The following is a 24,946-nucleotide window of genomic DNA, read 5'->3' on the forward strand; positions in this document are numbered from 1 at the left end:
TTCACTAGAATAATATTCACATGCTCACTTTGAACCTAAAACATTTTATTTTCCCTAAGTTTTAGGAGTGTTCAGCTATTCTGTAGCTGTCCATAGGTATGAATGGTAAATTCACTCCCTATGAGCTCCTGTTGTTGAAGAAAAGAAAACTTCTAATTGTGCAGTGTTCTTAGCACCAAGAATGTTTATATAGGTCCCATTTCTTGTTGCAATGGTATCTGAGACATTAGGGATGAAGATACCATCTTACCTCGAACAGGAGTTCATACAAAGACTTCTTTCTCAACAGCATGAAAAGAAAGTACTTGTCCTAAAATCTGCTGGCTTTAGAGTGTAGATTCAGAAGTTAAAGCTAGTCTCAACTCAGTGGCACAAAATCTTAAGTACATTACTGGGTTCAGTAGCCTCTTGATTATTTCTTCCTTATTATCATTTCTACACATCAAACTCATCTACATGATTTATACACATGATTTATACACATTAACCTTTATATACTGACAAAGATTTCTTTGGCTCTTCTAGGACACACGATAACATATGCTTTCATGATTCCTTTCATCAGATTCAGGGTGAAAGCCTTTCAAATTTAATTGCATTTGATTTGTAAACTACACATGCACACAAGCACATACTGATGTGTACCATAGAATTAATACTCAGTTTCATCTGCCGGTAATAAAAAACCCAAACCGACCAACACGATTTCTGAAGGTATTGCCATTCGCCCTTCTCCATCCAAGTAAATAATTTCAAGTCCTTCCTTCAGGGTTCATCTCCAACATATTCTGAAATTTTCCTCATCAGAGAACCACTTGGGCTTTTTCACCATTGCTTCTCCTTTGAAGAGTTATTTTCCAAGTGAGGCAGAATCAGAGCTTGGGAGATCTGTTTATCCTAACATCATGACCCTGACATTTTTAGTCCAATACTTTGAGTCCCATGAGGACTGCACTATCACCATTTTCACTGGCCTGTCCATGGTGTGAAGGTAGATGGTCTTCCCTTGAACTTCAAAGGTCTTTATCTCAGTACCTGGAGGGTGGTTGGTGCTCAGAATAAGACAGCATCACTTCTTCTTCAGTAAGGACTCTCGTTTTCACAGCAAAAAGACAGTGCCAAATCTATCTGCAAAATCAGGTAGACATTCATAAACAGGTGGCCTTGAAAATATTTTTCCCTGTGTCAACCCTTCACTCTTTTGTCTTTTTAATTAGAATTATTTTAATTCTTATCTCAGCCCTGTACCTAAAGTGGCTATGCAGTATTATTCCAGCTCATCACAGTTTTGAAGACTCTCCCTAGAGATTCCCTTTGGGTCATCACTCCTTTTCTAAATGTGTGCTCCAGTAGGATCTCTCCCTCCTGTCAAGAAAGCCATTTGTGCCTACAGCTGTTTACTTGCTAGTATTTAATGAGAAGAGTTTTACTGTTAACAGTTAAAAAGCGTGGAGAAGATCCAGGCCCCTTGGCTTGACTCCACTTGCACTGTTTAAAGAACAGATATGATCATTACACAAGGTGATGTCAAATTCCCTCCATCTTGGAAGATTAATATTTTTCTTTTCTTTTTTTTTTTTTTTTTTTTTTTTTTTTTTTTTTTTTTTTAATCTTAAAGCTGTGCTGCTCCTATGGAAGGAGTTGCTGTGTGGTGAACACTTTGTTTACATTGACATCATGTGGCTTTTCTGGAAGATCCCTTCCCTCCACCTTTTTACATCTACTGTAGAAATTCCAGGATTGCCAGTCTCCTCACAAGAGAATTTTGCGTTCCTGAATTGTTTAAAAGAAAGGTAGTGGAGGCATCCATAAAGAAACCTCATTTACTGTAAAAGCTTCCTCAAAAGCACTTAAATACCAGTGATGGCTTCCCTGTCAAATGTGCTAGTAGCTGGTATTTGCAGATAAGGCAGTGCAGTCTCTTTTCACACAAGCACACTGTTTCCTACTTTTCTGGACACAGTGATTGCATTTGAAAGAGCTGTCCTGCAGCCTTTACTTAACTAATGACACTCCAGCATGTATCCCACAGTAAGGCATTTCTGCAGTCACAGTATAAAGGACATAGACAGTCTTCTGAAGGAAAAAAATCATAGCTGGCTACCTTTATGTAACTGTTCTTTGAAAAATGTCTAAATGTACATTCACAGCAACCTCTTTTACTCCTCTCCTCAAAATTTATTGTAACTGAAAGGAATGCAAGATTAAGGGGAACTGAGAGAGTAATACTCTGCTACTTAACTGTTTTGTGTGATGCACAAAATTAATGGAGATAGGAGCACATTTCCGTAGATAATGTCAATGTAAAAATACTCTCCTAGCAATCCTGGCACAAGGCTACTTGGAAAATAAACGTGCACATTTCTTGAAGAAGAAGTGTCACTAAAATAACCCATATCTTGAGGTTTGAGAGTACTAATATAGGCATCTGTTTTTTTACTGTTCTGAAACAGCTTGTCACCTATAAGTTTGTTAACATTATTATCTGGCGCATTACTGTAATTGGCACGTTTGTCTGTGTGTTGTAGGTTTAATTTCTGAATAATTTAATTATGATTTAAAATTACTGGTTTTGTGTTTGTTGCTATGCTTGTGTGAGGTAAAAACCAAGCTACTGAAGTACAGACAAGCTTCTCATGATTATCCTTTGTCTAGTTGAGTTTTGAAAACAGAAAACAATTTATTTCCCCTTCATTCATTGACATCTCATCCTGTGTTATTATTCATTGTTTTGTTAATTATCGCTTCAATTACTATACCTTCTTTCCCCAGAAAAAAAACTTTTTTTTTTCGAAAAACATGCATTGATTACTAATTGTGGTTATGATGTGTTACTGTCACTACTTCCACATGTATAATTTATTCCCATTTTATCATAGAATCATAGAATGGTTAGGGTTGGAAAGGACCTTAAGATCATCTTGTTCCACCTCCCTTGCCATTGGCAAGGATGCCTCGCCCTAGACCATGTTTTCCAAGGCACTGTCCAACCTGGCCTTGAACACTGCCAGCGATGGAGCTTTTACTTGCCTTTACAAAGTTGCAAATGCATATATATATTTATACTTATTTCATGGCTCTGCGAACAGAATTGTCTGAGCGTACATACATACTCTTCCCAGTTTTCCTTCCAGCAATAGCTCTTCTTCCTCTAACTATAATTACGTAATTCTATTTAGAGTTTCATTTATATTTCACAGTTGGCTACTTTTTCCTGACAACAAAGTCCAGTTGTTAGTGAGTTGGTCCCCCAAGATTACAGATCCAAGAGTAAAGCTCATAGGCAGTCATGGAGTTCGGCACATCCCCAAAACTGTGTGAATCTCAGACACTAAGTGAATACTGGAGTCCAGAAATGAGGTGGAACAAGACTGTAGTCTGTTGAAGTCCCTCATTCTGAGGCTAAGGTCTGCCTAAAGGAGGCAGTCACATTCCAGTTTCTGCTGCTATCTTGTCACTAGCCTTTTAAACAGGAATCACACTATTTGTCTGGAAATCTATTAGTAAGGCAGATTTCCTAGATCTCATCTAGCAAACCAGGACTATGCTTTTAATCGTATTTTTCTTGCCTTGCAGTTTGCTTAAAGTCCAACTAGTCAGGAGCTTACTACCACTATGTGGGTTGTGTTACTGATCAAAAAGGAATTGGAAGACTTATAGGTTAAGAGAAGAAGCATTCCTATAAGTGATTTCCTTTTTTAAATTGAATGTAACAATTCAGTGAACAAATGCAATGAACACTAGAAATAGATGAGTCCAGAAGAGGCTCCCTCTCAGTGTCTTACTCCAGAGGTTTCACTATCACAGTGCAGAATGCTGTACCTGGCCTTGTGAATTTTATTTTACCGTCTGCATACTGGCATGGCTTTGTCATAGAATCTTGGAATCATTTAGGTTGGAAAAGACCTTTAAGATCATCGAGTCCAACCGCAACTGCGAACTCCACCACTGACCCATGTCCCTAAGTGCCACATCTATACATCTTCTATATACTTCCAGGGATGCTGACTCAACCATTTCCCTGGGCAGCAGGTTTCAAAGGCAGTTGTCATTACTGAAAGAAGTTAAATGCTGCTTTGCTTAATTGTGTTTGTTTTGTTTTTTTTTTTTATACCAGCGGCAAGTATCTTCTCAGGCTTGGCAGATAGTAGGTTATATGGAAAAAAGAGAAATGTGATAGGAAACAAGATACACGTTTCCAGAGGTCCATGGCTGATAAGTAGTGGCTGAAGGAGAGGAGAGAGTTTAGATTGCGGGGTTGAACACACACATCTGATGTACACCTAAATCATCTCCTCCGTAGTTTTTGATAGGTGACTATGACTTGCAGTGATCCTCCAACAGGTGAGGATTGAGCCTGTCAGTTTTGGCATTCCTTTATAGTGGATTATGATATGCTGATGAAACTGTGAAAGAAGGGAGACATTTCATTCTTTCCTTTGTACTTGGCAAAAATGTGCTGTTCACTGATTATTGAAGGCAATGGGTAGAAACCTGAGCAGAGACGCCTTTTGAGTTGCAAGGTACAGTGCCCAAGTGTAGGTACGTTCTCTTTTCAAAAAGCATTTCAGAAATTGCTAGTTCATCCCTTTGCATTTGTTAATCTGAGAGCGGTACAATGAAGGCTCTGATAGATAAGGCTCTGCTATAAGAAAAGTTTAGGTACCAAAAAAAAAAAAATATATTCCATCATATTCTGACTGTAAAATTAATTACAAAATAGAAGGAGTATTAAGATTATAAGACAAAATAAAAGTGAATATTTGGTCATATTTACTAATAATTTTCTTTTAACTCCTTACCGTGTTGGCTAATTGGGAATGGCCTTTACCTAGTCTGTCTACTCAGCATTATGGCTGAAGAGTTACTCATTATTAGAAATGGGTTTTTTCCCCTATTCACAAGGACATGTAACTGAACACTTTGATTATCGCTTCCAGGTTTTAGGCATTCAGACATCACATGATATTTGTAAGGAAAGTTTGAACTAGTTCTTCTTCTCTCCTTTCTGAGATTGTCTTAACTTAGATTTTCATTCAGTTACTTGATTTTTACACTGCTACTATCTAGTTGTCTGGGCTTTCCCTGCTTATTCTCTCCTTAAGAAACTGTGATAAATTTTACCTAGGATTTATCATGAAAATATTATTTTTACACTATGAAGTATATACTGTATTCATTTCAAACTAGCCTCTCATGATAAGCATTGTATAAAGTTCAAGCATTAATACAGTAAACTTGGTTTTGAGTGCTGGGTTTTTTTTTTTAATTTGGTTTGGGTTTTAACTTGGATTATGTTCCTGTCCTCCATTAGTCATTTCAACTGTACGGAGTGTTCCTAAAGCAAGCCGTGAAAAACTTGAAGGGTAAAGCTAAGAAGAAACAGCGATTTACTGTTTTCATTTCATATTTAAGTGGTGTTGCCGCTTTATTAAATTTTACATGGCACTTGATTTTTAATGGTGCATTTTTATAGTATTTGAGTAAAATCTTCACTGAGGCATTTTTTTACTGGTATTCACATTAATATCACATTAATTTATCATATTCATTTGTTATAAGAAATACTACATGAATAATTAATGATAGGGTGCTACAATAAATTGCTGACACTCTTTAATAAGCTGTTACTTTTAAGTAGTTTAGTTAGTATTCATTGCAAAATCATCAATTATAATTAATATACTTTGTCATGTTGTAGCACTGAGTTAATTTCCATCGAGACTGAAACATAAGTGGGAACCTTGTTAGCCTGAGTAGTACTGGAGATTTCTATGCGACCCTTGAGATCTGACATTCATTGTTTTCTTTAAATTCTCTGTAGCATAAAATTTGAATTTGAGTTCACGTTTGAGAAGTCAAACTAAGTCTGAAAATTGCTATTCATTTTTAGCTAGCATTTAGGCAGAGAGAGTTTTCACTTAAGAGCTACTCATCAGCAAGAAATCTTATATAATATCAGTGACTGAATCTCTGAATCTTCAGACAGTTGTAAGGATGTGCATGTATCCAGATTCCACTGTATTTCAGAACTCTAAATGCTGCCACATTTAACTTATTAGATATTTAGGTTGTTTTCTATTTCATACAATGTATTTAATAATGTTATTTAATAGATTTTTAACAATTTTTATTTCTTTAATATATAACATTGCATTTTTATAAATACCAGTGAAGGTTTGGGGTTTTTTCCCCCTCATTTTTGTGTCAATGGCATTCTTGAAGATTTGTTTGAGTTATTGTTTGAGCCTTAATGTATATGAATCCTCAGAATATGATGCAATATGGTAACTACAGATTTGAGCTGTCTCTATTTCAAAATTGAAACTTTAGTATTCGCAAATCACTAAAGCAAATTTCAGCTGATGAATACTGAGCACTGTGACTATTTTCAAAATAGAATGATTTGTATGAAACCTTAGCTACCTCATTGTGCGACCTGGCAGGAAATTTCAATTGCCTATAGTCAGAAGGAATAATGATTGTCTCTGGTCACCTTTTTCATAGAATCATAGAATAGTTAGGGTTGGAAAGGACCTTAAGATCATTTAGTTCCAACCCCCCTGCCATGGGCAGGGACACCTCACACTAAAGCATGTCACCCAAGGCTCTGTCCAACCCAGCCTTGAACACCACCAGGGATGGAGCATTCACAACTTCCTTGGACAACCCATTCCAGTGCCTCACCACCCTCACAGTAAATAACTTCTTCCTTATATGTAACCTGAACTTCCCCTGTTTAAGTTTCAATCTGTTACCCCTTGTCCTGTCACTACAGTCCCTGATGAATAGTCCATCCCCAGCATCCTTGTAGTCCCCCTTCAGATACCGGAAGGCTGCTATGAGGTCTCCACGCAGCCTTCTCTTCTCCAGGCTGAACAGCCCCAACTTTCTCAGCCTATCTTCGTACGGGAGGTGCTCCAGTCCCCTGATCATCCTCATGGCCTTCCTCTGGACTTGTTCCAACAGTTCCATGTCCTTTTTATGTTGAGGACACCAGAACTGCACACAATACTCCAAGTGAGATCTCAGGAGAGCAGAGTAGAGGGGCAGGATCACCTCCTTCGACCTGCTGGTCACACTTCTTTTGATGCAGCCCAGGATACGGTTGGCTTTCTGGGCTGCGAGCGCACACTGCTGGCTCAAGTTAGGTTTCTCATCAACCAACACCCCAAGTCCTTCTCTGCAGGGCTGCTCTGAATCTCTTCTTTGCCCAACCTGTAGCTGTGCCTGGAATTGCCCCGACCCAGGTGTAGGACCTTGCACTGGGCTTGGCTGAACTTCATAGGATTGGCATTGGCCCACTGGACAAGCATGTCGAGGTCGCTCTGCATGGCATACATTTACAGAATGTGAATGCTAAATATTTTTTCTTCATAAGATAAATAATGTAGGGGATGTTATTGTCATGGCTTATTGTTAGGTGATACTAGAAAAAATACACAAAAATCTCAGTTCGAAAAAAAAGACAAAAAAAAAAAAATGCCTTCACCTTGGATTCTGCTATTAATCCCCCCGAGGCTAATTAAAATCAGACAGCCTGAGTAGTGTATTATGTCAGTGGCATATGGATTGAAAACTAATTAAGCAAACCTTGTAAAAGGTTTTACCTGCTGTTTAGTCCTTCCTTTCCTACTCCTTTATTCTTTGCAGTGCAGTGGTACAGAATAACATGTAATAAAAGGATTGTTTTCAGTAAGGCATTTCAGTAAGGTTTATAGTGAGGTATTCTAACCTCACCATCATCATACAGGGGATGCTTAAAGAATGTTGAGGGAGGCTTACATGCACATCCTTTAGTAGTGCAGTCCATAGCTTATGACTTACTTGAAATCTGTTTTAGAGAAGTAAACAAGGAGCAGAAAAAAGCGAAGGAGAAAGAGAAAAAAGCAAAAGCCACTCTTCAGGCACCAGCTGGGAGGAGGAAGGAGAGTCCCTAGACAAATATCTTTCCAATACAGGTAGCAGAAATGATGATGATAGTAATGACAAGAAAGCAAAAATATTTGTGCTTTCTCCTTAGAACATATGTATTTTTCAGTCAGACCTTCTCAAGCTCCTCTTATATAGCTTATGATAATATTAACATTGAATGGAGCATGTGTGGGTCCTGCAGGCTATATAGTAGTTAAGGTTTGTGCATATATTTTTTGTGAATATTTCTTGTGTATTATCATTATTATCTGCTCATTATCTACTAGGCTCTATTTCAGTATGAAGTTACAGGCTAAAAGCCACCAGATTTGGAGTGATGTTGATCTCAGTGTAGAGTTACAGGCTAAAAGCTACAAGGCAAAAGAGTGAGAAGTGAGGTGAGAAAAGTATGATTTAAAAAACAATGGCAGTCACTTTTTAGGAGAAACCCAGTGTTAACAGTGGTTCTGAATTCAGCAGTGCCAGGTGAGAACAAGAGCACTTGTACCAAAGTCAAGGCAGTCTGGCAGTGTGTAGGTGAAAGCTTACAGTCTCACAAGTGAAGGGCTGCAGAATTGGAGGTGAAGGACTAACATTACAAAGATTAAGGCACTGTATCACAGAGGTGCTATGGAAACACTGTGTGCGCCTCTGCTTGATACAGAATTCCCATTAAAAGGAAGCTTCATCTCCTTACACTGCATTTGACACTGTACATGAAGCTGTGCTTCCAGCTATGTATTGTGTCTGCCCTGCAGAAGTCAGATGCTCAGCTTTTAGAGATACCTCAGTCAGTAACTGTGGAGAAACTCTTCTCTTTTTTTATGTGAAGACAGAGCATAGGATGCTTGGTTCAGCTTTATCCATGATCCCCTTTACTCTTGTTTTAACATTGCATGACCATCTCACAGTGTGAGAATATTGTCCAGCAGAAACATAAAGAATTTTCATCTGTCTCAGCTCAGATTGTTCTATTTTATGAACTGCTGCACAATTTTGTAAATGCAAAAGTTGCTCTGCACTCAGTAGAGTGCTTGTGCCAGAGAAGCCTTTAAACTGACAATTGTACTACTTTTATTTGATCTCGGCATTGGAGATCTGCTTAGAATCCTGTCAAACCTTTTAGCAAGATGTATGGGAGAAAAATAATAAAGCAGACTTTTCCATTAAACAAAGATATCATTACATTCTACATGAACTGTATTTCAAAGCATTTCAAGAATCCCTGGGTTTTGTTTGTTTTATAGAGTTTGTGTTCAGATTCAGGAAGTGTTTGATGATCCACCCTCTGTAGTTTCCTTTTATCCAATTTCAAGTGAGACAATAAAGGAAGAAGAAAAAGGTTACTTATGTAAATAGAATTTAAGTGACTTTATTAAGCAAAAGAACAAAGAAATGGGGTCAAGTAGCTGTTCCAGACAGATTGCTCTCACTGCAAGGTCATAAGAGAACAGTTTGATAAGGTAACATTTTCCAGTCTGCCGCATCTGCAGCAAGGTTATAACAGACACTCAGAAACTGTAGTGGAAATCAAGCATATAGTTCCTCCTCTAAAACCTTTTACAAGTGGACATAGGTGGCATACACTCAGTAAGAGTATACCTTTTGAATTCTAAGTTGGATACCTTTAATTTTAGAATAAATAAATAAAATTTAAAAGCACACAAGATTCAAAAGTTGTAATAGAGAATTTGATTCATCTGCTTTTATGTGCTTTTTACCTTTTGAAACATACAGCCAGTAACATATAGATTTTTTTTTTTCTTTTAGAAGAAGATGAGTTTAAGGGACCGTGTCTTTTGGATTTGGCAGACTTCCATAGCTTGGCAGATTTGAGAAATGAAGAATTTGAATTGGAACCATATAAGCAGCTGACATTTAAAGAAGAAAATTTGTTCAGTATATGCTAGTTTAAGCTATTTAACAAGCCATTTAGATGTGATAATAGTAACTTTTTTAAGCCCTAACAGCCAAACTGTGTAGAAAGAGTGTGAGAGCTTAGATTTTAGAGAATTTATTCTTTGTTTAGAAACAAAAGCACAAACATCTATAGCACTATGAGAACATCTTTATTTAAATTAGCTACATTAAATTAGTATACATTACAATTCAGTTACAACACAGCTTTGTTGCATACAAAAGGGTATATTCTTAATGAAGTAATGAAGGTCATTATCCCTTGCTCTTCATTCTTACCTAAGGATGCACAGCTATTTATTGAGGACAGCACAGAGTTATCCCCTGTTTTTAAAATACAGATGCTTAAAATCTAATGTTGTATAATGGAAATAAAAATGCATACCTGGGTTTCTTTTCATGTTTGAATGAGTGTTTTGTAATTCTTCAAATTAGGGAACTAGATTAGCCAGGATGTTTATGACATGTGTTTAGTGCTATTGCATTGTTTCGAATCTAGTTCTTCTACAGTCTCAATAAACTTTTATATTTAAATTATCCTCACCTTTTTATTTATAGTCCAATTTCAATCAGATCCTTTTAATATGAAAATATCCTCTTAATTTTATGCATCTTTTCAGAACACAGTAGGTACTATTTCATGTTATTTCAGCAAGAGTGTGCTTACCTTTCTTTCTCCCTAAGACTCAAAATGATTGTGTACAAGTTGCATTAATACCCCTATGCCTTTCCTAGAAGAAAGAGAAGTCCTTCCTATCCTTGAGAACAGAAGCTTTTTTGACATTTCTTACGACATCTTATGAATGATCAGACTTTTGCTTTCATAAAATAGAATCTGATCCTAGTTTTCTTTATTTACTTGTTTATTTTCACTCAAGGCAGACTTTTGTATATATTCTCTGTTGAAAAATTGTTTGGATTATCTGTATTTTGTGTTTTGACACAAAAAAAAAAAAAAAAAACCAACTAAAATACCTGAGAAAATTGAAATAATTTAATGATAAAATGTCAACTGTATCTTTTACATTTAATTTAAAAAGTGGATTTAGGTGCCAGTGACCATATTGATAATAAAAAAACTGGTAACTGAATTAATTTCTTTTGTATCTTGAAAAATCAGGCTACTACAGAAAAAAAGGAAAGGAAAGCAAAATAAAGAAGGGATCTGTATAACATCATAATACAAATTTCAGTGCTACATCTTTTTTTGGCAATTTTTAGGTATTATATCATAAGCAGATTTTAAGTTCTTAAATTGTGCCTACATTAATACTATAGTCTAAGCACATCACATAATCTGACAAAGAACATTATGAAATATATCCCTTTTCTTTAAAGGCTGTATTTGGAGTAGATAGTCCTGAAAATACTGTTAACATGGAACATGTTCAGTGGTTATTTTATAATATGCTTGTTCATTTAAATTCACGCTGATTTTTCCAAGGCAAGGTTATGGATCAAAGTATGGAAACAGAATATCAACTGTAATTGCTTTAAGATCAGTAAACATTATTTTGCATGACAAATTCTATAGCTGTCAATGTTTGCACAATTTGAAGACTTATTAATAGTGATACAGTTGATTTTTATCGGAGGAAGGGTGCATGTGAATTATATTTAATAAATGAGAATACAAGCAGATAAGATTATTTTTTTTTTCTGATGTAAGGGGCATGAGAAATGTTTTATCTTTCATCCCTCTGGGCTGGGGAGGCAGATCATTCTCCCAAGATGAGGGCAGGTCTCTTGAACTCGGAATCTGGAAAGCTTTGAAGTACAGCAGTGTCATGAAAGTCCACTGTAGCCAAGAACTAAAGAGCTTTTTTCAGTATCATATGATCTGTCTGCTTAACCTGAGGTACTAAAATGAGTAGTTACTCATAAAGCAAGTGTGCTAGATGATGAATGTTGCATGACCTTTCAAGAGTGATTGGCAGGTATTTATTTTTCAGTTACCATAGGCAGATGAGCCGTATAACTTCTTTACACAAAACTTGATCAGTCAAAACTTTCATCAAAATTAAAGATATGGACTCATTTCCTTTGTTTCTGTAAAATAATTTTAAATCGTATCTGATGCAGATATAATCTTGCAGAATGATCTTGCCAATGTGGCTAACAGCTGTTGTTTCATTTTACATATAGTATTAAAGATTAACTGGAGGCAATAAAAATGGAAGTGAACATGAATATATTTTTCCAGTCTAGTACCTGGTAACAGTAATTCACATGGTAACAGTGAATGATGATTTGGGGGTTATTTCAGAATTTTATTTCCCAACAGTTTAATATGCGAACTTTCTTGAGGAAATATTCCTTGTTTAATGCCCAACCCATTATGCTAAAGAGGTTAGCCAACGTTTGCTCACTTTGTGACTAACTGATTTTCTAATACCTTTATGTGCAGCAGAAGTCACAGGAGATTCATGTTGAAATCCCCAGAGGCAAAGTGAATTGAATTTAAGTGTTACACATTCTGGCTGCATATGTTAATTACTGCACAAGAAAGCAGTAGCTGTATCAGCTACTGTATATATTTTTAAAGAAAAAAAACCCACATGACATTTCCTATATTGCTGAGTAAAAGATTAGGTCCTTGAAGGGGAGAGATGTCTTTGCTTAAGCTTTTCCTGCTGGTGAGACCAGACTCAGTATTGCTGTTCATGACTGCTCTTTTGAGTTTCTAGTTCCTCACTGTGTGTAGAGCGCTTGTGCAGGAATGGTTAGAAAAAAAAAACCAAGTTGAAGTCCTTAGAGCGAAGTTCCTTTGTATATCTGGAGACCGATCACAAATGAAAGATTTCAGGTGCTAGGACACCTGATCTCCGAGGACAGAACTACAAGAAAACCTTAACCTGAACTGTGACATGTTTTGTATAATTTTCCTGTTGAGGGAAAGAAGTTGACAAAGAAGGGCTTGCTTTCCTTTGGAAACCTCTTTCTGGGGCCTCTCAGTGATTTACTGACTGACATGAGATGAGCTAAGAATCTTGACTGGTCAGAGGACTTGAGCAACCCTTTGTCCTGGTAACAAAGGGAGTGACAAGGCCTGATGAAACTGAATAGCTGTCAGGTATTTGAGAGGAGGTAGTATGCGCTGGTAACAGAATGTGGTTGTGTAGCAGGGTTTGGAGGTATATGAGTGCCAACTTGAGGTCAAAGAATTTGTTGAAGTAATTAAATTTCAGTGAATAGCTAATTGCTTATAGCAGAGAGCATGTCTGCTTCTTGGAGAATGTGCTATAATTTAGAAAAGGAGTAATATTGTAGTCAAATTGCCATGGTTTTGAACTTTGGAATATAGACTTACCAGAGCAGGAAATTTGGCTAGGTCTACACTGGCAAAAGTTCATTGTACACTTCTTTTATTACTGCATATGTCTTACTGGTTTATAATCAGTCACTGAAACAAAATGTAGAATTGATCCATAATATTTTCTTATTTTCTTCTCCAGCATTTTAATTCTATATTTTCTAGTTCTTTAGAGGAGGTAGATAGTAAGATACCAATGCAGCTAAAGTGAACATACATATTTTTGCATGGATCTTTACTTGAGCAAATGCTTGCAGAATGCTTGTGTAGAGTTCTGGTGTCATAAAGACAAGAAAATATGTGTATGAGTCTAAAAATGTCTGGCATTAATATTGGCATTATATTATATAAATTTAATTATTTACACCTTCTTCCTAAAAATGAAAGAAAAATAGCTGCATATGAACAATCCTTTACCAAAGATGTATCAAACTAAAAATCTAGTTCATTTGTCTGCTACTGTTCATTGAAGCATTTAGAAAATTTAAAGTGACTTTAAACGTGTGAGAAATAACTGGTATATTCCATACTCCCCCACAAAGGAAGAGTTCAGCTATCTGAAGTTTGGTAGCAGGGGTTGTTATTTCTCGTATATTTTTCTGGTCTGTCTTTACAGTATACTTTCAAAATAATTTTTTGCATAAATACTTTTTAAACTATACACAGTTTTATGTAACATTGTAAATACACTGCCAATAACACTTATAGAAAAAATATAGATTTTTTTCAAACCTATCACATCTCTGATAAAATATATCTGTTGATTTACAATTATATGTTAACATTATTTTAACTGTCATAATAGGTTTTTACCATACTCTGAATGAGGTCTGAATAATGTTTAGGTCAAAATCTGTATTTAACACAATATATTTTATCTTCAGAGTGAACAAGGAGATATAAATATCAATCTCATCCACCTTAAAAAGAAATAGATTAATATAGTATGTTACTGTAGGGTTTTATAAGGTGCTTTCAGGCCATTTTTGAGCATTTTGAATATTTGTTTGAACAGTAGACCAATATTACTTTCTATCTTTTTGGATGTTTTAAGTGCTGAAATTTATATTACATATTTGGAATAATTTTATTAGTCTTCATTCAGAACTCAAACTGAGCCTATGGGCTGGAAATGTACCACTCTTCTTACACACTTTATTCTCTTCTTCGCTGGGCAGAAATGACAAAAATGCCTACTGAAAGTGCCAGTAAGTTCTTACCACAGATGGCTGTGAAAAAGACTCACCTACTCTTTACCCGAAAAAGAAGGGAGCTGTCTGCTTGGCCCTGACTAATGTCAATAAATGTTGGTTTGGTTTTTTGTTTTGGGTTTTTTTTCATTTTTTTTTATTCCTGGTGGAGAAAAACATGTTTGACGGGTCTTGAATTACTGCCAGATTCTTTTGTCTCAGCATTTTCTAATACTTATTTATAAGGCTGAATAGGGAAGTAAAATCACTGTTACATTTACTTGAAATGGTTCCACAATAAGTATATTTTAACAAAACATCAAATTTTTATGGAATCTGGCTTACTTGCATTATAGGTTAGTCAGGAGGACCAGGGGATAACTGCCAGGTAAAGGAAATTATGTAAAAGCACGCATGTGCACCTAATAAATACCAAATCAAATGCAGGAGATAGCAACTTTAGTTGGGTTTCTGGGAGTTGGTCTGGTAGATGAAATCCAGTAGAAATATACATTTGCTAGATAGCCTGTTAGAGACCTTATGGAGTCTAAATATTATTGCAAATTACCCATATTTTCTTGAAATGGATAATTCACTTCTTTTTTTAAAATGTGTCTGTTTCTTTAGCTGAATGTGGAGCAACTGTCTCTGGAAATGAAGGAACATTGCTGTCTCCTAATTTCCCATCTAATTATGACAACAACCATGAATGTATCTATAAAATCGAAACAGAGGCTGGAAAAGGGATCCATCTTAGAGCCAGGACCTTTCAGCTGCATGAGGGAGATATTGTTAAGGTAAAATGAAAGTAATTTCACTTTCTACCATGCTCAATATTCACATTGCATGAACAACTCTGCCTTTAACAACAATTATTTGTGTTTTATTTTTTATTTATTTCACTTCCTCACACAAAATGAATAAATTCTATGTGGATAGCCTCACTTTGTTTATACTAGGTTCAATTATTTATACTAGAGTCAAAGAAAGTATAGGTGACATTAAGAGTTCGGTCACATTTATAGATATAGTGGATTAAAATCTAAAAAAAAAATCCTAAAATGTGAACTTGGATTTTGAATACTTATGTGTCTATATTGTTTTCTCTTTGCAGCAATGTTTATGTGTAGCACAGTGATTACTTAACAAAGGACAGCTATTAATTTTGGTACATTTTTATTTTCTTTGTCTTGCACAGAACTATCCATTTGTGGGTTTGTTTTGTTTTTTGGTTTGGTTTTGGGTTTTTTTCTAAATAAATCAATTCGCTCATATGAATAGGAAAAAAGCAAGCTAACATGTAGCATTGTGATATTGTCTAAAAGTTTAATTACAGAAATTTAATTCTTTGTAGGTAGCTTTTGAACCATGGCCTAAATACATACAGATTTTGAACATGTAGTGTCCTTTTCTACAGCATGGACATAATCTGTCTTTTCTTAATAGTAGCTGATGTGTTCTTGTGTGTACTGAAAATCATGACATTCGTGTGGAGTATTGAGTGTACATGAAATTACTCTTTCAAATTTATGTCTCTGAATTTTCAGAGTGAATTGATACTTCACATCACCAAGTATTCAGAATTGAGTTAGCAATTTGCTTTCTGGGGATCTCACAGAAACCCATTTAACATGTCAGAAAATGCTATGTTTCTAACTTGATTTTACTATTTTTATTTACACTGAATGCTTCCCACAAGGAGTTTAAAGATATTGTTATGGATCAGATTTTGATGGCCATATTTTTATCCATTTTGTCATCTTAAAAGACTCCTTATTGAAGTATGAGAATTCAATTTGAAGTGATACATTTCCTGCAAAGTCCTGCAAAATTCAAAGGCTTTTAGAGATACAATAAAGGTGGAGGAGGGGGGAGGGGGAAATATTTCAAGTATTGGCTTTATTAATGTAAAAATTCAGATCTTTGCTATATACCTGGCGTTTTTAGCAAATACAGACTGGATTTGACCAGGAAATAAGTAAAACAAAAAAATCCCCAACAGTATTAGAAAGTTACAGCATTTTCTCCATCTATACTCACAAATTCATGCTTATGTTGCCACCATGCGTGAAACACTGCAAGACCGTGGCCTGTTGTTTTCCCTTTAGATCAAAGGGAATTGAGGAGGCAGGCAAAATATGTAGTCTATATTGTCCTGTAGACCCATCTTTCATGGTCTTACAGTGCAGATCCACAAAAGTATATTTACTCTGACCAGATGCAGCAGACAAGAAAGAACTTAATTGCCCACTGAGCTGCTCGAAAATAGTACACAAGTCTCCCAGAAGCTTTGCTCATATCAAGGTTATATATAATTTAGTAAACTACCTGAAGAAAAAAAAAAAATATTTGAAACCCCTAAACAAACGCTCAAGAAACTCAATTATCCTTCAGAACGTTTTATGAATAATGTCAAGCATCTTTAGAGATGTTCCCTGGAGGTGTAAAAAAGATTTGCCTGAGAGAAAGCTGTTCTGAGCAATCTGTTGGATACTTTCTTCTTTCATAGATCTGTTAGCACAATACTCGTGAGGATCCAAAAGAAGCAAAGGCAAAATTGTGGTGGTGTCTGTACTGCAAGACCTTTTTTATGGTTCTGAGGCAACATAGAATAAATAAACTCTATTTATACAATTAAGCTCTCTTCCCCCACTTTATAAAAATAAAGTAAACTTTAAACCCATAAACTCTCTTTATAAAAATAAAGTATATTTCTTCTCCATTGCCATACTGGGATGTCTTTTTACATGGAATCAACTCTTGACCTAGCCCCCAGACTTACCCAGACATTGTCTGGAAGACTGCCAAAAAGAGCAAACCAAAATCTTGACTGAAAATGTGCTGGAGATTGAACAGATTGTACAACTGAATGTTAATGTTCGGGGTTATTTTTTTATGTCCTAGCTTTGTTTATATTAGTGGCTAAAGTATCTCTAGTATTCAGGTTTTACAAACTTGTCCATGTAGCTTCTGATTTCTTTAGTTGATCTATGGGAGATACTCTTCTAGACTGAACCAAAAGTTCTTTACAGTCTTGCCATGCAAGATGATACTAACTGCCTGCTTGCCACTAAAAAGACATTTTGTGGTGATTTAAAGTCTGCTAACTGAAAGCAGAAGATATTCCAGCAAGCTGGCATAGGAAGCCAGCATGAAGAATTTTAGTTTTTCAAAATAATGCCAGTTATCTTGGAAACATGAGTTACCTTCCTGAGTTGACTCAAGTGGTCCATCTAGCTTGCTATGGTAATATATGCTAATATAGCTTGGTATGCTAATATATGCAAATATAACCCAGTTGTCTGACCAATTCAGGGATGACCAAAAGTTAAAACATGCTATTAAGGGCATTGTCAAAAAGTTTCTTAAACACTGACAGGCTTGGGACATCAATCAACTCTGTTCCATGGTTTGACCATCCTCTCAGTAAAGAAATGCTTCCTAATGTCCAGTCTAAACCTCCCTTCATGCAGCTTTGAACTATCCCCATGCGTTCTATCCCTGGGAGCTCAGCACCTCCCTTTCCACTTTGCCGCCTCAGGAAGCGGTAAAGAAAAATGTGCCTTAGCTGTGGCTGCATGCTTAGTTTAATAATCTACTCTCTTCTTCCTCTCCTTGTTCCTGTCCTGATTTGCATGGGAAGGAGATCTGAACTTGTGAGGCAGAAATAAATTTTCATGTGCTCTGGCAAGATATACAGTCTGAGCAGTTGGGAAATAAAGACACTCTCCAAAGGCTTACCTTTACCCACAGCTTTGGCAAGGCTGTGGACTTCTGAAGTGTGTTTTCTTCCCTAGCTGTATGCTAAATATGAGGAAAATATGTTATAAACATCAGCCTTTTATCTTGCGTCTGCACAGAAGAAAGCCTCAAGACTTGCCTTACAGGTGTCTTGCAAGGGATGCACTAAGGCTTAAGAGTACTTATAAACCTTGTACTGAAATGCAGGGCATTTTCCCATATGAACATCTTACTCTGTTTTTAAAGAAAATATGTGTGTATGTGATGTTGCACTGGGTACTGATATCCAGGTTTTGTTAGCAGGGGAATGCAGGGGTGCCAGACACAGCCAGTTCCAGATGCATCCAACCCAAGCACTGCAGAGCATGGCTGAGCCAACCCTGCAGCCAAGGTGGGGGTGTCTCTGGGGAAGCGTGTGTAAGAAAGGGCAAAAAACACTGTGCAGTAGTGTCTGAGAAAGAGGAGTGAGTAAAATAAGCTTGAGAAACAATCCCTATTGAAAATGCCAAGGTTGACCCAACATGAATGTCTTAGGAAGTATGCAGTATCACTACTTATAGAATCATAGAATAGTTGAGGTAGGATTGCTAAGAATTTCATGAGGATGTAACGAAAAGATCTGGGAATATATATATGGGAAGGTTCATTAACAATGTCAGCAAGCTGTACAGGAATTATCTCTCAAGCCATCAAAGCAATATTTTAAAAGCATTTCCCTTTGGGATGATTTTATTCCGTAAATATCACTGCAATTAAGGAAAATTGCAAAGTTTAGTTGTAAGTAATTTCTTTTCACTGTCAGAATGAGAAACTGATGTATAGGAAAGTCTATCCAGTATTTCCTTCTCCTTCAGGTGTGTGTCTGTTTTTACATTTCCACAGCGGATGCAGATACATTAGCACTCTTATTAGAGCATTTCTTCTCATGAATAATTGTAGCTCTATCCTTTTTCTTGCATATGTTAATCCCAGCAGTAGAGCAAGCACTTTCTTTTCAGCTCCTCGGAAATGTTTAGCTGAAATGGGGTGTCCCTGAATGCTTAGGCTACATTTATCCTAGTGCTCCAAACGATGCTGTGATCATTCCCTGCTGCCCCTGAGGCCAGCTTCCACCTTTGACTGCATCCATAATGTTAAACTCTCAATCTTACAAAACAAGGTGGCTCACTCAAGCTGTCTCTCAGAAACAGTCCCTGGCCTATGTGGCTGCTGCACTAATGCTTTCTCAGGAAAGATTTGTGAGGGTGTTAGTGAGTCTGCATTAAATGCTTTCCAAGGGTGTACTGACAATAAAATACTGTGTAGAAAATCAAGTTGTGGTGACTGAACTCCTACTCGGCCACTGTTTACATGCTTTGAAAATATAAATTACGTTTAGCTGTGTATGTTCAACCAACTTTACTGTTGGCAGGCACAGGTGCAAATATTGAGGCTGTGGTACATAGGGAATGGCATACAATTTTCAAGGGTATTTCTAACATCAGTAAGACTCGTGCATGAGTAAGGGTCAAAACTAATGCTTTCAAGGAGAATATGTGCAACTTAATGATTATATTTCATGGGCAAAGCTTTCTGTAGCTATGACAAGTTTTGAACTTTTGGAATCTGAAGTCAAGTAAAGAAATAGAATCACCATTTTGAGGAATATGGCAAAAGTGAGTACCTGGATTATCTGTTTATTTTAAAGTTTATTCTTTTTTACTCAGTAACACTTCAGCTTCCCAATCTCATTGCTTTAACTGCCACTTGAAATTCATAATTTGTTAAAGTGGCTACTTGTGGAGAAATCCTTATAGTGCAATCACCATCAATTTCTTAGAGATGAGGTAAACCAGAATTTCATGTCTTTCATCTATTTGGCCAAATAGATTTTCAATTATAGCAAGTGAATTATATTGCAAATTGGTTCTCCTAAATAAGTTAAACATACATACTATGTATGAGTGGTGATGTTTAGACTACTATATTAAATGTGTTCCTTGGCTATGGAGGCAGACACATGTGACCGAATACAGTGGTTGCACACAAGCTGCCTAATGGGAATGGCCCTTGGCCTATGCTAATTACCAAACCATGACCAAGAATTGTTAGGGAAAACACCTTTTTTCTTTTTTTTCCTTCCTGGGTTTGGATCAAACAAATTATCAGGATACGCATGGAGGTTCAGTGCTTATATTTGTTCACTAACAGTGTTTCAATTACTGTACCTCCTTATATCTGTAATGTTAAAAACAGCTGGTCAAGTATCACCAGTTAAAAATTGTCACAGCTTCTTTTTACAGCTGCTTTCACGTGATCCCTCTTATCTCATTTTTATTTCATAAAACAATGTTTTCATTTGTGTCTGGATTAATCTTGATTTAACTTGCTGATCCTCAGGTAGGAAGACTATCTGTACCAGCCAGTGAGGTAGAACAGTGTTGGAACAGGATGTCTAAGGGATAATTGTAGTAATTAGCTGTGTTTGGTTTTTTCTTTGTTCTTTAAAGATGAATAAAAATAACTTAATTTTAGTGATTTTTATTAATGACAAAAATCAAACATTTCATTCAAAGTAATCTCTCAAACCAAGTAAAATATATCTGTGCTTTTTACATAGTATGTGTGATCAGAATGTTATTAAAAAAATAAATCTTGTGGTAGCCAAATGGTTATTTATTTTGTACAATAGTATTCCAGCTCTGATAAAAAGTGTAGTCAGTCTGTGGAAGTGATCTGTAGTTCTGTCCCAGGACAATGGTAGCAGCTTGGAAGCAGTTTTTCAGATGCTGTTAGCACAGCTTATTTCTGCCACGAGATAGACATTAAGTATGTGTTAGTGCTTACACAAATCTTAAATACAATTGATTGGGTCTTCTGGTAGTTTATTTATGTGCCTTGATAAAAGACAGTCTTTGCCTTGCTAATAAGGACAGAATGTATTGTTCTATCAATGGCTAGCATGATATATTATTTTTAAAAAGATTCTCCTAGGGAAGGTAATTATTTAAATATGTGTATGTTTATTAAACTAAATCTATGCTTTTATCTTAAAAAAATCTTTATGCACATTGTTTTTATTAGTTTATTTGTTAATGTCAGCAGTCAAGATGAATGAGGTGCTTTCAGGACATTCACCTACATTGATGGTGTATGCTGGTATTTTCTCCACTGAGGAAATAGCTCTGCTTTTAACTGTAGGTCATCATCCATAAGTGTAGCTGCAGTTGTCTGTCCTCTCAAAAGATGCATTTCTAAATGTCATTAATGGATTTAACGGGGCATTCAAATAGGAAGAAGTGTCTGTGACCCAAATATAGCAATTTAGATTGTTAAATGGATCAATGCCTGCTTCTATCTGAAATCAGTATAAATTCTCACTGTCCCACAAGGTCTGAGAATGGAGAGATGAAGATCCAGAGTTTAATATATTTGTTGTAATTGTAGTTTTTGCTACAATTGACTATATTTCTACAGTCACTAAAAGACTAAATGTCTACAGTCTCTGTAGACATCTGAGATCAGGGTAAATTGTCTTTTACTTCATATTAGAAACTAGCTGTTCAGATTCCTCACATGCTTTTGAATAAGCATCTGCATGATGTATGGTATATGTTTTCGAAGTATGAAACACACTTGATATTTGCCTATTTTTTTCATGAGAAAGTAGAGGTGAATAATTTAAAGGAGAAATTGGCTTTTTAAAAAAATTAATCTTGAGAGGGAAAAAAAAAGCCCACAGGAGACTGTTAGGCAGTTAGGGCTTTCAAGGTTTTGCAATAAGCAAAAGTAAGTTTTCACACCTAGCCAACTCTTTGTACTTGTCCTGTATTGGTGAACAATCAAAATGTCATTCATTCCAGGATTTGGAAAACTACAGAGGTTAATATTGTTGATTTTTTTTTCCATTGAAAGATTTCAATAAAGTAACATGGTAAATAAGAACATCTCTACACTTAGTTTGGAAATTGACTCACATACCTTTTTTGAAGATCTATCTTTGTTATAACCTGTAGTAAGCTAAAAAATTACTGCAGGCTTAGAGTCTGAAATAAAAGGTCTTGAGTACCTGACTTCTGCTGTTGATATTTCCAGACAGGAGAGAACAGAGTAAAGGTAAACCCTTACAGCCTTCCTTCTGTGGTGATTTCAGAAATTATATGTCTGTTAGCCTTTGTGAATAATCATGAAAAATAATCTGTGTATAAATATTTATTTCATTCAAGATGAGCTCACAAAACTGAAAAGGAAAAAAGACTGTAAAGCACCTTAAGCGTGACAGAATATCTTATATTTCACTGAACTGCATAACCAAGTGGTATGTACCTCACGAAAGGGAAACTTTAACTTTTTTGGAGAAACAGTTGGCAATACATAGTTAACTTATTGTATTGAACTAATGTTTTTTTCATATATTTAGATTTGATGTCCAGTTTTATACTCTTACTTTGTTTCTACAAGGTATATGATGGAAAAGACAGTTCTTCACGATCTCTGGGAATCTTCACCAAAAATGACATGATGGGAGTTATCCTTAATAGCACCTCTAACCATTTGTGGATAGAGTTTAATACCAATGGATCTGATACTGACCAAGGATTTCAGCTCACTTACACAAGTAAGTAGCTCACAAATATGGTCTGACTGACTGTTTTGTGAGGGAATATATATTACTTAGTTGCAGTGATTTCTCATGGAATGTTGAAGATAATGTACTATGCAGGGCATGTACCCCTGGGGGGGACGGGAGCATAACACTGGGGATAGCTAATTTATTTCCAACATGCATAAAGAGATGTTTTGTCCAAGTTTCAAGGAATCTCCAAGTTCCCTTTCCCTTCATTTTTATTGCCTTTTACATCAGTTTCTATAAGCTCCTCTTGAATCCTTCAGAGCAGAGCACCATACCATACCACTGTGGCACAGAAATGAAATCATAGCTTTATCTAGTACATCTGCTGGTTTCCCTTTGGATTGGAGCCAGCTGTGGAATATGCAGAAAACATTCACTTGCCCTTATGTGTTTCTGCTGTGCCTGGTAAATTTGAAATTTTGTCATCCTGCCTTTAGTATTTTTTTTTTCTTAGAGAAGCATAAAAGAAGGGAAGGTTTTTCTGCCTAGATAAAATATATTGAAGTGATTCATTTATTCATTTTTTAAAATCTAGATATTATATATGCTTTCATTTTGGTTCAGAATCCAGAAAGAACCACTAGGCAAATCTACTCTGATTTGCCAGTAGAGACTGTAGATTGTTTTTTCTTTGAAAAAAGAAACAAAACATTTCATAGTATAAATGTTTTATACTTATTTATAAGTATATTTGCATATATTTATTTTTTTAAATAATCTTATTTTTTAAAATAATCTTATTTTAAAGGCACTGATTTCAAGGGACTTGACTCAGTCCCTTTCAAAACCTGCAACAGTGATCATTTCCACCTAACATTTAGAGATAGGATTTTATGTAAAGGTAGAATTATGTGTAATTTCTGCATCCAATAGCTAAGTTTTGTTATAGTTCAGTTTGCAATTCTAGTAAGATTTGCTCTCCCAAATTTTTCTGTGTAAGTTAATATATGATAATTCAAGTCTTGAGAATTTTTTTCTTGGCTGTTTGATTAGTTTTGAATATGTTTTCTATTCTTTCAAGTATTTCACACTTTCTGAAGTGTGTAGACAGTCTTCTAACAGTAATCTTAATAATACTGTGTACAGATGCAAAATTCACTTTCATATTTCTTTGTAACATTTTACTCACATGAGACAGTCCCCATTTGTAAATATCATGTAATTCCTCACTTCGCACATGTGTTTTCAGGAAGCCGAATTAAAAATAATACATTTTAAGATACTTTGTGTAATTTCCAAACACTTCAGTTTGGGACTTTTCACCATTTATAAATTTATTCAAGAAGAAGATGCATTCTTTTGGAACGTTTTGAAAATCCATTGCAGTGCTGACTCCCATTAATTTTCTGAAGAAGCAATACAATATTTTATAGACTAAATACAGTAGAAATTTATACTCTTTAATTGACTGGAGATTTTTGATTCAGTTCCAGTGCAGTTCCTAAACAAATGCTTCCATTGCACTTGGTAAATAAATCAAACATAAAATCAATCAAAGAATCATAAAATAGTTTGGGTTGAAATGGACCTTAAAGATCGTCTTCTTTCAACCCTCCTGCCATGGGCAGGGACACTTTCCACCAGACCCGGTTGCTCAAAGCCCCATCCAACCTGGGCTTGAACACTTCCAGGGGTGGGGCAGCCACAGTTTCTCTGGTTAACCTTTTCCAGGAAGAATTCCTTATATCTAATCTAAATCTACCTTCTTTAAAGTTATTTCCCCTTGTCATATTGCTGCACGCCCTTGTAAAAGGATAATTATCTGATTGGATTAATCAAGCTGCTGTTTACAGCTGGAAATAACCCCTGAAAGATTATTCTGCAGTTTGTTCACTTTTAAGACCAAAATAGAATGCCAGATACTTTAAAATTGCTAAAACAAAGACAAAAATAAAAATAATTAAATTGTGCTTTCACTGAGGGAAATGAGAAATAAGTATGCTGGTGTGGGAAAACCACTCGGTGTAAGGAGGGGGAGGAAATAGAGAAAATTGGGGTATAACTGAGGTTGTAGTATTATAGAAACTTTTTTAGGGTAAAATACAGTTGCCATTTTCAGGATGGTTGGCATGTACGGTATCTATTCCACCGTGGTTCCCTAGGCAACAGACCCTGCTATCCTAGAGGAGCAATGGAAAGTGAAGCATAGTGAAGACACCGTGGCCAGGCTCTGTTGTACTCCCTGCAGGACTGGGAACTCAAGTACCATACAGCTGCTAAGCCATACAGCAGTGGTCAAATGGGAAATACAGGAGATGT

At 35.9% G+C, this 24,946-nt stretch overlaps 1 protein-coding gene across 1 annotated transcript in view; it reads left to right on the top strand.

Annotated features, from left to right (window-relative positions):
* Positions 1-24,946, top strand: part of CSMD1 (CUB and Sushi multiple domains 1) — a gene marked incomplete at both ends in the record, with an annotated part of 1,184,444 nt that overhangs the window by 929,224 nt on the left and 230,274 nt on the right. Inside the window, 2 exons of the mRNA XM_080616376.1 lie at positions 14,962-15,131; positions 22,516-22,672. Coding sequence (XP_080472502.1) covers positions 14,962-15,131; positions 22,516-22,672 — 327 coding nt within the window. The remainder of the gene's footprint in view (positions 1-14,961; positions 15,132-22,515; positions 22,673-24,946) is intronic.

The sequence above is a fragment of the Psittacula echo genome (assembly GCF_963264785.1).
Source record: "Psittacula echo genome assembly, chromosome: 4".
NCBI lineage: Eukaryota > Metazoa > Chordata > Aves > Psittaciformes > Psittacidae > Psittacula > Psittacula echo.